This window comes from Haliotis rufescens, unplaced genomic scaffold, assembly GCF_023055435.1.
Source record: "Haliotis rufescens isolate VD_foot unplaced genomic scaffold, xgHalRufe1.0.p SCAF_2, whole genome shotgun sequence".
Taxonomy (NCBI): Eukaryota; Metazoa; Mollusca; class Gastropoda; order Lepetellida; family Haliotidae; genus Haliotis; species Haliotis rufescens.
In genome coordinates this window covers 40,720,684-40,734,747 of record NW_025963890.1, presented here as the reverse complement: position 1 = coordinate 40,734,747, position 14,064 = coordinate 40,720,684, and the positions used below count along the sequence as shown (strand labels likewise).

At 40.7% G+C, this 14,064-nt stretch overlaps 1 protein-coding gene across 1 annotated transcript; it reads right to left on the bottom strand.

Moving 5' to 3' along the window:
* Positions 1-651: 651 nt before the first annotated feature.
* Positions 652-13,429, bottom strand: LOC124114490 (BTB/POZ domain-containing protein KCTD7-like). Its single transcript, XM_046475080.2, has 2 exons — positions 13,217-13,429; positions 652-1,903 (listed from the first exon to the last, which is right to left on the bottom strand). Exons 1-2 carry the CDS (start codon positions 13,226-13,228, stop codon positions 1,598-1,600), a joined length of 318 nt encoding a protein of 105 aa, XP_046331036.2. The 5' UTR covers positions 13,229-13,429; the 3' UTR covers positions 652-1,597.
* Positions 13,430-14,064: the final 635 nt, after the last annotated feature.

Here is a 14,064-nt window from a genome sequence, read left to right as displayed (position 1 = left end):
GTTTGATATCATTACCTATTTCCTACACCGTCTGCGTGCGACAACACAAAATCGCTCTGGGATACTGTGAACGTATTCTGCGCCGGAATTCCCACGAAACATGACCAATGTCCGACAAGATGTCAATAAGCTTACCATAAATCCGCTCACTGTCAGTTTATAATCCTGGAAAAAATTGACTTTAAAACATCAATTATCTTAACATTTCTTTCGGACACTATACAGTGTACGGTTGCTTGAGACTATATGTACAGGTTTGGATTTCTATTTGATTAAATTGTGCCTGACCTCTGTTTACGGTCAAGGTTGCCAGAAGTTACATTATTGAATGTGAGGTATGTTTATTTGTTTTTCCTGACAGGTCACTTGCAAAAGATAAATATTAATCTTGCCCTGTAAGTGGAAAAATATTCCAGCAGCTCCAGCCTTTGGTGTCAACATTTTAGAACTTTTGAGGTCCAGCCAAGCATGCTCTGTCTAAAAAGGAGTGAGTGAGTATGGTTTTACGCCGCTTTTAGCAATATTCCAGCAATATCACTACGGGGGACACCAGAAATGGGCTTCACACATTGTACCTATGTCGGGAATCCAACCCGGCTCTTCGGCGTGACAAGCGAACGCTTTAACCACTTGGCTACCCGACCGTCCCGTCTAGGTACGAAGATTAAATATATAAGTCAACAATATTAACTTCACACACTATTTATTTAATCATTAACATAACAAAAATGCATATAAGAATACGAGATCAGTGAAAACGATCAGCGCAATAATGCGAAACAAACCCAGCCCACTCTAATCGGCCAATCAGGAAGCATTAGTTGGTTATGGGCGTGGCCTAATTTGCTTTTGGTTTTTGGAAGCATAAACGAAAGCTAAATGGCTATGTTACACAATCACGTTAAGTGTATTTACTTATTAACATTTAACCGTTCGACTTTAGGGTACATGTATATTGTATTGTCTTCGTTATACAGCCATTCCCATATATCCGCATGTCAGTATATATAAATCTAAGGCACTTATAGTCTCCAAAGCATAAAAAGTAGGAATATAACAAGGTTATTTGTGTTAACAATGTAATAACCTTGTGGCATAATGATTGATATCCACCCTGACGTGATAGGCCATGATCCCCACACCGGACATATCGCCACCATCGTCTACACCCTCTTTGAAGGAAAGTAAAAGTAAAATACATGCACGTTCGCTTCAGAAATAGACGAAATGCGAATTTCTGTTGATTGCGTTGTTTAATCATTTGAGTTCATTCAGTGTACTCTTCGGTGCATTGGCAATTCGAAATATCATTGCAACGACACAGTTACAGTCGTTTGTTATTTCTTTCTCATTTGTGAAGATATCCAGACATTGTAAGTCATGTGCCAGTAGATTGAGCAACGGAGATCTCCTTATCTTTATCAAGACCAGAAATGCGTATGTCAATCTGAGGCACCCCAGAAAGCTGACGTTGACAGCCATTCATAAAACATGAACATTGGGCGGTCCATATGCAATGACAAATATACCTTGAAGAAAAGTAAAAATTCCTGAGTTCCCTTTTCACGTATCCCAAATTGTGACCAGGAAACAAATGTCATGGAGCCTTTCCTATCTTTCTTGCAATGGCTGTAAACAGGACGTTTAATCCAAAGCCACTTGCGTAATCCCGAACTTCTTTAGCTCTTTCAGGAGGAGGCATTGTCCCGATTCTCAGAAAGTTGAGGATATGAACAAACACATCTCCATCCATATCAATAAAGTAGCGGCCATCTTTGTCCTTGGCTACCGGGTGCCTTCCACTAAACATGCCGGCCAACTTGGAGTTCGGGTACTTGGTGAGGGTGGACAGGGTGGTTGTCAGATGTCGTCCACCCACATTTAAGTAGACGACAGCAGGGAACTGAAATATAGAACAATACACTATGTGTGCTCATCGTCGTCTCAATGAAGTGAGGTAAAATTGGGTTTAACGTCGCGTCCAAGATTATTGCACTTATATAGCGACGTGAATGCACGTGTGTGTATGTGGCTGCTTGTACTAGTCCGGACTGATGCCGATTTATAGTGCTAGCTCACTGAGATACCATGCCGCAGTTTAACATGAATACCCCACTCAGACACAGTTTACTGACGCCGAGCCGACAAGTCCTTGTTTTAGCACCTTAATGCCGAGCGTCAGACAGGGTAACAACAAATACCATCTTTTAATGTCTTTTGGGATGACGCGGCCGTGGATCGAACCCCGGACCTTCCGCTTTTCGAGCGGACGCTCTACCTCTAGACCGTGGAGGCGGTTGTCGTCTCAGTGAACATCAGTTCACACATAAACATATCTGAAAACGGACTATAAGGGAGACAACTGATTTTGGTTTGGTTTGTTGTTTAACGCCGCACTCAGCAATATTCAAGCTATATGACGGCGGTCTGTAAATAATCGAGTCTGGACCAGACAATCCAGTGATTGACATCATGAGCATCGATCCACGCAATTTAGATCGATGACATGCATCAACCAAGTCAGCGAGCCTGACCACCCAATCCAGTTAGTCGCCTTTTACGACAAGCATAGTCACCTTTAAGGCAGGTATGGGTAGCTGAAGACCTGTTCTACCCCGGAATCTTAACGGGTCGAGACAACTGATACAGTACAGGATGATGAAATATGAAATACTGACCCAATGTGAATGATATATTAAATGTATGAGAGTTTTTCATGGGACATTTTACTTAAATCTTCTTTAACTTTTAATCATTACCCTGTCACACTTTAACAACGGTCACGCCATCAATTCCTTCTTAACTCTATAGGGGGCATGGGTGGCCCAGTCGTCGAAGGCGCCCCGATTCGCTGTGCAGAGTTGCGTCCCTTTGTCACTCCAGAAACCTGATTGTAGGTTCGATGCCCGGTTCGCCCCGATCATGTTTCTAGGTTTGTCAGCACCCGTGCTTGTGGGTTTCATAGAAGTGGTAAAGGTCTGAGACGTTTTTGAGATGTCGCTGGAGTGTTCTATCTCACTTATGAACCGTCTAAATGCAAGAGATACCGAACAATTAAGAAATCATCGAAATGCCTTATAGTGAAATAATACAGCGTTTCGCGGTCCAAAGGAATTCGATCGAAGCATGCGAGAGAAAAAGACACTTGCAACGTGGACCAGCTGGAGTCATGACATGTAAACTTCAACAAGCTTTTATCACCTGCCCTTGTGGCTCAGTGGGAAAACAGTGGATTACAAAACTAAACACGATATGTGAGGTTCTAGGTTTGATTCAGTCATGGAATTTTCATGTAACAAAATGGCAATCCCATTAAAATCAGATCTTAGTTCTCGCTATCGCTAAACAAACATCTTTGTTAAGTGGCAGCGAGAACTTTGATCTGATTTTATAAACCTATTCATAGGGATCTCTATTAAGTAAGAGAGTTCTTTCTATAGGCATTAAAACGTGTTGTGAGGTTTTACTTTCAAAGTAAAACCTACTGTGACGATTTTATTTTCGTTCGGCAGGTTTTACTTTGAATGTTAAACCCCAAATCCCAGGTTTAACCAAGTAACTGAAAAAACGACAAGTAGCAATTCAAAATTTTAATTCAATTAAAATTGAATGTCAGGTGTACAGTTCCGCGTGAACATTTAAAAGCGAGTCTCTGGTGAAAGGACGGCGAGGTTTCAAAACAAGTGCTTTTAAACAATTGCTTATCAATGCTGCACAATTTGCTCGTGCAGTAACTGCTAGCCGTTTCGTCACAACTATCTCTATGTAACAGTTGGAGTGTTTAAAGTCGAAAATCTTGTAAAGCAAAAAACACCTTTAAAATTTGCGAATTTTCATTTTGAAAAGTTTAAAAGAAGTGGAATATTGCAACACAAACATTTAGAAACCGAAGATTTCACTTTCATTTAAAAGTAAGTATTTTAGTTGTGTTTTGTTGTTGACACATCCAAGTGCTCTTGGACGCCTGGCAAGTCGGTGTCGTGCCTGGTTAGCGAAAATCCAATTTTCCCTAGTATCAGTAAAGCAAAACCAAAGGTGGGGTATTTGTGCTACGAAAGCGAGAAATGAGTAATTGCTACAAAATCAACGGATTACAGAGGAGAGGAGAGGAGAGGAGAGGAGAGGAGAGGAGAGGAGAGGAGATTTACTAGAGAGTCGTTTCGTAAAAAATAATACAGTTGGATGTTTAACCACAGGATAAGAGATGATCAGTTTCTAAATTGAACAAACAATTAGTTTCTTAGTTGATATGGGTTATGATACCGATGAGTTGAGAGGAGAGTCGTTTCTTAAGAATACATATAGTATGTATTTGATGGTATATATAAAGAGTGCAACTTATTTATCTATGGTCACTGTGGTCTATATACACTGATGGATCCAAGAATCCTATCAACAACAGTGCTGCTTACGGGATCCATATCCACAGCTCCAAACCCCAAGCACATATAGTTCGCTTGCCTGATGGTCTGTCAGTATTCACGGCTGAAGTGGAAGCAATTTATCATGCACTCAACCTCATACCGGAACTCCTGGAAGCAAAGGCAGTCGTCCTATCAGGCAGTCGTGCACTTCAGGCCATCAGTGGCAGAAACTCAAACTCCAGGCCAAACACAGTCAACAATATTCTATACGAATACAAAACTATCGGACCAAGGGCAACAGGTGGAGCTGTGTTGGATCCCCTCTCACATAGATATTCATGGAAATAAAAAAGCAGACTCACTGGCGAAGCTGGCTCTAGACAAAGCGGATATACAGCCTATTCCCTTTAGTAAACTAGAGATACAATGTAAAAAGCAAAATCAAAGCCTCAATAGCAGAGAGATGACAAGCCCAATGGGACGCAAGTAAGATCGGCAGATGGCTATACAAAATTCAACCCAAGGTCCAACAAAAGCCAAACTCATACTCAAATGAAAGGAAAATTGAAATTGCTATCTCACGCCTCAGACTCGGTCACAAAAAGCACTATGATAAGATTTGTTCATCTTGCAATCAGGCTGAAACCATTGATCACGTGTTACTAGAATGTCAAGACCATGCCCCAGCCCGGGCTAGGTTAGAACAAGAATTGCAGTTAGATCCGCTATCTGTCATAGATCTCCCAAAGCCAAGAGATGCAATAGCAAAGGCCAAACTAACTCTATTTCTGAGAGATGGACAGCAACTCGAACGTATATAAACAGAGCAGCCAAGGATAGAAATGAAATCATATCAATATAAGAAAATAGAAATCATATCAATACAAAAACAGAAATTAGGTGAACACCAAACTCACAATAGATATGTGTACCCTACTCACACACAGGAGTCCCAAAGAGGGACAGGTCAGCCGAAATTGCCTAGGCAGAAGGCGACCTCTTAAACACTTAATGCAACAACAACATTATCTATGGGCAAAATGGCTAACGCACAAGTTCGAGCTACCATGGTTGATACCGTGCGAGGTGGTCAGCACTTGTTTTAAGAGGGGGTCAAGTTTGATTGTAAGATAATGGTCCGTGAGAAGAAGTATTGGAACTGCGTTGTTGCTGCCTGCAGAGCGTCGGTGATCACTGAAAACGGTATTCTTCAAGCGGCTTTGCGGGTAAGAAAATAATGCACATGATCATGATGATAATAATCTTAAAGACATCGACTCAAAAGACTTTGCTTAACAAACTATTCAGTTATTTATTTTACTTATTATTATTACTTATTTCTAAATACCACAGGTATTTGTCACATGTATGTATTTGTTTATAGTTAATATTAGTTAAAATGCAATTATTCAGTTGCAGGTGAACCATACCCACCAACCTATCCCATATGAGATGGAAGTGGAATCTTTCAATTCCAAGCTCAGCCACCGTGCTAAGAGGAAACAACGCCGATTTCAACCATATACGGAGATGAGATTTCCAGGCTTCGCCGCCACCACGACGTAGTTCCAGACGACCTGCTTAAGGAAATTCCTTTTCTTTGCATCCACAACGCCACAAGACCCTTCCCAAACTTCCTGCCACCCGACCTGAGATAAATCTTGAAGGACAGTGGACATTGACCGAAGCAGGAGAACACTTCCTTCATCGCATCGACTACGACATTCTCATCTTCACCACAAGCAACAACATTGAGCATCTGTGTGCAGCAGATGAAGTGTTTGGTGACGGCCTCTTCTCCTCGGCTCCACGACTGTTTGAGCAGATCTACACACTGCATGCTGAATTCCAAGGCCACATGTTCCCGCTTGTGCACTGTCTGCTCCCGAACAAGTCCGAAGATACGTTCACCAGGACATTTGAACATTTACGTCTAATGGCTCAACAGCAGAATTGTTACTTCAATCCAAGAATTTTCCAGTTAGACTTTGAAATCGCTGCCCACAATGCTGTACGGAGTGCCTTTCCAAACACTTTGACCAGGAGCTGTTATTTTCACTTCACCCAGTGCATATGGCGTCGAGTACAGAAGGAAGGTCTGGCCTACAAGAACGATGATGAAGTGCGACGACTGGTGAGAAGAGCTGCAGCCTTGTCTCTGCTTCCCTTGGACAAGGTCGACGACGTCTGGCTCCTAGCCATCGCTGACAGTTCTTCATGGACTACGTCACGACAACGTGGAATCACAAATCACAATCACAAACTCAACAAACTTGCCAGGAAGAACCATCCGAACATTTTTTAAGTTGTTACATTCAAAGAGAACAATCCAACGTAGAAGTCGCCATTCAACGAATTGGAGCCCACTGGTCAGCACCACCAAGAAAGAGAAGATACCGGCTGATTGACAACCGTCTTCAGGCTCTGAAAGACAATCTCGTCAACAACGTCATCGGCGAAGCTGAGTACACAGATCACGTTGGTGACCTGATCCACTTGGAGTGAATGACTTGAACACAACGTGTATGCAAGTGCAACCGCAAATTTATTATAGAATGTATTTACCATTATATTTTAAGATATAAGTTATTGTTGTTTTTGTAGAAATTATAATGTACGAGGGGTGTTCATTAAAGATTTCCCCTAAACCACTTAGGGTTATCATATTTGGTTGAAATTTCATGTATCTATGGGTTATGTCTGAATTTGCAGCACCGAACTATTAATCTTACCACTTTTACAGGTGTTATGATCGAGTAGGGTGTGACAATGGAGCCAGTAGAATACCGAGCAGTGATTAGGTTTTTATATTTGAAAGGTCGCACACCAAAAGAAACTTTCGATAAAATGAAAGCAACTTATGTGGAAGATGCCCCATCATATGACGTTGTTAAACACTGGCATGGCCAGTTCAAGTGTGGTCGGATATCTGTGGAAACAGCTGCTATTCCTGGTCGCCCCCATTCAGCCATTCAGACACTATCCATCAAGTGGAGACGGCCATTGTGGCAGACCGACGTATAACTGTTCGTCAGTTAGCACAAGATGTCAAGATCAGTGTAGGGTCTGTGGAAAAAATCATCCATGACAATTTGAACATGCATAAGGTGTCTGCACGATGGATTCCCAGGTTGCTCACACCTTTCCAAAAGCAGGAACGAGTCAATTGCTCAAAGGATCTTTTGGACATGTGCCAAAAAAAACAGGCAAACCTTTTTTGACAGACTTATCACACAGGATAAGACATGGGTCCATCACTATGATCCTGAGACTAAAATTCAGTCGATGCAATTGAAGCATGTGAAATCACCACCCCTAAAGAAGGAACGTGTCCAACCCTCTGCAGGCAAGGTCATGCAGCACGGAGTAGTGATGATGTATTTCTTGGCAAAGGGTACCACAATAACAGGAGCTTATTGTGCTTCACTGCTGCGGAAATTGCGGGACGCTATCATGCTTAAGAGGCGTGGCATGCTGACCAAGGGTGTCCGTCTCCTGCAAGACAATGCTCCAGTACACAACAATGTTGCCCAGACTTAAGCGCGGTCCTGTGGCTATGAAATCCGTCCACATCCTCCTTACTCTCCTGACCTTGCCATAAATCCTGCTGGGGATTCATGCAGGAAGCAAAGGTAATGTAAGTCCCCATGATCCTATTATTCTATGTACTTACTGGTGTTTTAAATTTGATCTGGTTTGTTTTATTGTTTAATTGTGATATTTACTCTACCGTTTTACTGTCCTTTGTTGACAGGAATATCGAAATTATGATCTTGTTCTCATCGCGATGTGGCTGCAATATTGCAGATGCGATGAAAAATTTAACTCACTCACTCACTCTCCTGACCTTTCACATCTGACTTCCACCTCTTTCCAACCATGAAGTCATTTTTTAAGGGAAAACGTTTCAAAGATGATGAAACACTGATTTCTAAAGTCAAGTCCTGGTTTGAGACGCACAATGAGGGCTTTTACAAGCCAGGTCTCAATAGTTGAATAAAACGATGGGAGAAGTGTGTAACTCTTGGTGGTTCCTATGTGGAGAAAGAATAATACCTATGCCAAGTTTCATTCCACTAGGTACATCGGAAGTGGGTCGGGCGAAATCTTTAATGAACACCCCTCGTACATCTATGAAATATTAAAGTATTATAGTTATTAAATTTGTTAAATGTAAAGTACTTTTGTTCAAATATACTGTACTTCAGCATCTAATACATTACTGCTGTGATTACGGTATACGTATTTCTGTGTTTTTCTTGTAATTTGAGAGTCCCGGTATAACAATATCCCGTGTTTACTGTAGCGTGACCAGTCTTACTGTAGCTTCACGAAAGCGAAGAGATTTTAGAGTTGATTATGGCCATGTTTCGCTCTTCCGGCCCAGAACCGGCAAGTCAGCGAATTTCATGTACAAGTTATGATATCACGTCCTCAAGGAAGCGCTATAATGAAGCGCCTCATTTATAGATGCTCGTTATAACATTTAATCAATTAAGACGGTTTATAAGTATGGAAAAACACTTGCCTTCGGTTTTGGTAGACAGAGCATGCCCTGGGAGCTTCGCCCCATTGGTTTTTCCCTCTCCCCAGGGCATGCTCTGTCTACCAAAACCGAAGGAAAGTGTTTTCTCAAATACTTAATGAGATTGACAAAATTGTGTCTTTTAACCAATCAAAACTGAATATTGTGTTTATCTTAAGAGCCAAGTTAATAAAATGGCAATTGTAAAACTGGGTATTAAAATTAGGTTCGAAAGAGAACCACTTCAAAACCTGGCCTTGGAAGATGAGCTGTTACTAAGTTTACCCGAGGTGTCAGGAACCTGATGCAATATAGGGTAACACAATGTAGGTTTAAAAATTTAAGTCAAACGTTCCCTGCAGCATTTTTATTTTGAAAAACGAGACTGATATATATGAATAGAACAAAGTGAAATTTAGTTATGGAGGGTTGCAAAAAGATCCTGAGCAATTACTAAAAATAATTTCTGTAAGGAAACCTGGATAATGATAAAAAAAACCGCCATTCAGAGTATCATGCACCTACATTGACACCTTTCATTGATCTAATAATAGTCTTACAACAGACTTACACAGGTGTAGTATTATCAATTCCTTGTGTATTCCTTGAAAGAACATGAACCATATGGGATGTCGCAGGGGTACAATCCATATAACTATTTAAGAATAAATTATGTGACTACAGTTATGGTATGACAATTTTCTCTTCAATTGTGATAAATAAATTTTCTTTTTTTAATACATACACGCGTGCGTGCGTGCGTGCGCGCGTGCGTGAGTGCGTGCCGATACTAGTTTGGACTGATGCCGGTGATATTGCTACCCCACTGGGATATGGTGTCTCAGTTTTACATGGATACCACACACCAACATGTTATACTGGCTTCGAGTCGACCAGTCCTTGTTTAATCTCCTTAATGCCGAATGTCAGGCGGTGTAATAATAAATACTAGGGATGTGCGGTTTTATCGGTATACCGGTATATTGCAATACAAATTCATCACGATACGTATCGCGATACGTTTTTGGCGTATCGGTTTTTCTCTCATTATTCAAACTGTGACTGACATGTATATGCCATGATGTATAATCTTACCTTATTAAATCAAAAGAAAGACAAAACAAATGCTTCATACCCTTTTTTTGATTGTAGATAAAAATAATAGTACAATTTTTTAAAATTGGTTCATAATTTTGACCAAATTGTTAACATTGCAGCTTTCATATTAATATTTGTCAAGGGATATAAAAAAAGCTTTTCTCTTGGTAGAAAATTATTTCCCAATATATTGCAATAATATTGCGTTATGTAAAAGGGGAAAGCTAGATATTTAAGACGACTTCTAAGAAAAGAAGCGCATCCGCTTTCGGTTTCCTTTCTTGGAAATATGGAGGTCAGTTTGGTTATGACACGCTACAGTCAGGAAGTTAATTCAAGGTACCGACGTTTACTACAATATCTGAAAAACTATTGGACCTACACCAGTCAAAGTTGGTATGTCAATGAGATTATTAAACAGTCATACATAACAAGATATTACATTTAATGACGATCGGTGCATGAATATAAAATCTGTCTATTTATCTATCACTACATTTCATCAACAACCAGACCTGTACGTCACGGGTGGAACGAGCATTCATTGTAACAGCCATCTGCATTATGCTACCCCTGCGTCACAGGGCCATATACCACAGTTGAACCAATCGAAAGGTTGCACGTGAATCACGCACGCACGAATACGGTGTTAGCGTCAGGCAGTTATTTAAGATATTTATCCAATTATTTTTGCATTCTTTTTCAGGTCAGTGTTATTGACTTGAATGTATCATTCCTTGCCACATTATTATATTTCATGCATCATGTTATAAGGTGTAATATATCATACGTAATTATTCATTTAGACAAATCATTGCTTTATTGTTTCGAAGAAAATATTTTCATATTTTCGTAGATGATTCGAGACTTTCGGGGCTGTTTCGGGTGAAAGAGAATCAAATTCTGAGCCAAGAATTGCACAAAGTGGACAAGATCCGATTACGACATGTACTACAAAGCACGAACCTGAAATTCGTAGAAGATTCCTGGAAATTCTTTGATAAACAATTTTTTTCTCACGAATCCCATGAAGTAAAAGACTGTTTGGAAATCAAATAAGATATATTTAAGATTCTTAAGAAATGATTAAGAATATGAACGAATATGTAAGAATTCATATCCGTGGTTATTCGGGCTAGTACATGTCGTAGTGAAACAGGGGTATATGTATTGCACTATTTTTGGTCCCACGAAATGCCCTCGTCATCAGGGTCGGAGTCTGTGCTGTCACCTAAATGAACAACAATAGGCTGGACAGTATCTAGTCGGATACAGTCTTGTTTCCAATACTCTTCCTCAACTTTGATAACATGATTGACACAGTTTGCCCAGCGTACATCTATAATTTCTCCCATACCTTTCAAGACAATCTGCGTGACGTCGGCAAGCCTGATGAAGGTCTTATTTTGCCGTGCCACCATATTTTTCAAATCACCCCAGATTAGTTCGATGGGATTCAAGTCACAGTGGTAAGGAGGAAGTCTAAGCACTTCGTGCACGTGTTCTCTCAACATGTTGTCAATCAAATAAGAGCGCGGGGGGTTGTTTTGAAGAACCAGTTGGTAGTAGTCAGTTGTTTTGGCTTTCGTGGACTGAGCAATCCGGTTGTTGTCCAACCACTGACATATCTCACCTTTGGTGGAATTTGAGGTTTGACAACGGTTAATAGGATCTCGACAACTGTGATAGGGAGCACTGTCCATAACCACCAAGGATTTATCAGTCGGTGCTAAGAGGAGCTGCTCCTCAACATACACAGTGAAAACCTGACTATTCATTTCGATATGGTAGTCTCTGCCATCTGCAGATCACACCCAGGGAGGAAACCACTGTGGGAGCCTGCATGTAGGACAATCAGGGTCATAGCCTTCTTCTCGTTTCTTTTTAATAGTGCGCAAATAATTGATACGCAAACGAATGATATCTGGTCGTTCACACATTGCTAGTTTCGACCCTATCGTCTTTTTGAACTGACATCTAAATTTGGAAAGGAGTTTACAAATGGTCCATTTGGAAATATCTAAGTCATGCTCTGTAAGGAGAATTTGTTTTAGTTTTCGTGTTGAAATAAATTTATTTTCTCGTGTTAACCGCCGAATCACGTCCCTGACAACTTTCTTATCAAAGGAATCTAACTTTAATTTCCTATCCTGTTTTTTAGATGCCCCCTAAGGGATGTGCAGGGGAGCATGTGTTTTTATGAGAGTTCAAAATCTTAACTACGGTTTGTTTGGGAAGCTGTAACGCATGAATTGTTCTTTTCATGTACATTGAAATGTCAAAGAAGGGCGTACGTCTTTCACTTTCAGCCTTAAAGTATTCAAATATTTTAACAATGAAACCTTTCCCTTCGCATCAGCGGAAAGACCCGTGAAGATCCGGAGTAGAATAGATCTTCAGCAACCCATGCTTGCCGTAAAAGGCGACTATGCTTGTCGTGAAAGTCGACTAACGGGATCGGGTGGTCAGGCTCCCTGACTTGGTTTGATGCATGTCATCGATCCCAATTGCGTGGATCGATACTCATGATATTAATTATTGGATTGTCTGGTCCAGACTCGATTATTTACAGACCGCTGTCATAAAGCTGGAATATTGCTGAGTGTGGCGTTAAACAACAAACCTACCAACCAACCATCAGCGGAAAGATGCTTGCGCTGAGACATCATGAAATCTAATGTTAACACTGTATTCGTGCGTGCGTGATTCCCGTGCAACCTTTCGAGTTGAGTTGATTGGTTCAACTTTGGCATTTGGCCCTGTGATGCAGGGTTAGCATTGTGCATGTGGCTGTTACAATGAATGCTCGTTCCACCCGTGACGTACAGGTCTGGTTGTTGATGAAATATAGTGAAATAGACATATTTTTTATTCATGCACCGATTGTCTTTAAATGTAATATCCAGTTATGTCATACCAACTTTGACTGGAGTAGGTCCAAAATTCTTTTAGATATTGTAGTAAACGTCGGTATCTTAAATTAACTTCCAGACTATAATTAAGTTTACTGACAAAGGCGAACTACTCTTATCTATTACACACTTATCTGTTTTTAATATCTGATTAATATCCTGTTCATTACAAACATTAACCTGAACACCACACAATGTAATAGGGCATACTCCTTGTGCTAGAGGTGGGTGGGAGCGGTGATTACGCGACACCATGATGGTGCGGCAATGTCATCAGGACAAGTTGATCTTACATCTAATACTGGCTATATACTTACATCTGAAGACATTTTGCGAAGCACCAGCTGATAGATTTATGTTGGTCCTTGATAACAGTGTTTCCTGTAATATCGGCGAGCCGTCTTGTTCCGTGATTTACACAAGTAGTGTCAAGCTGCAAGTTGCCTCCCAGTCGATGAAAGTCACATGACACATCACACATTGACCTAACCTCAATCCAACAGCTGTTATCTATCGTTTTTTAATTTGTTTTAATTCTGTTACAATGGCAGAGTGACAAATGACAGCAAGATACATTCACTATAGCAGTATAGTCGTCGTCGTTGTTGTTTGTTGTTGCTTTAAGTATTTAAAGAGTCTCCTTTTGTCTCACCAATTTCGGTTGACCTGTACTGCGCTGGGACTCAAAAGGTAAGTTGTCCTGTAGATTTTACGACCGCTTCAGACTTAGTCTGTTTCGGAGGCAAGCTTGGGTCAATTGGGAGATAATGTTATGGATGATATCAGGGCATGGTTTTGCGTGTGTCTGTGTCTACTTCTTACCATGACAATAAACACTAATACAAATTTTGTTTTCATTTATGTAAATACTAAACAAAGCGGCAACAGAAAGTAAAGGTTGGCAATTTAAAATTGTCCTAAAGACAGCGTTAACTAGTGGAAAGTGGGTATTGGGAATATAACTGGAACAGGTACCAAAAACACATCACCCGAACGCGCCACCTTTGACGGCGCTCGTGCGGTGACAAAAATATGTTGAAACAGGTTTTCCGCCTATGGCATAAACTGCACGTGCATGTTAGCTGTATAAATGCGTTCTTCTGCAGGGTATAACCACACGTGATGAAAGCACACAAAAGAAATGCCACGACTGTCACAGGAGCAG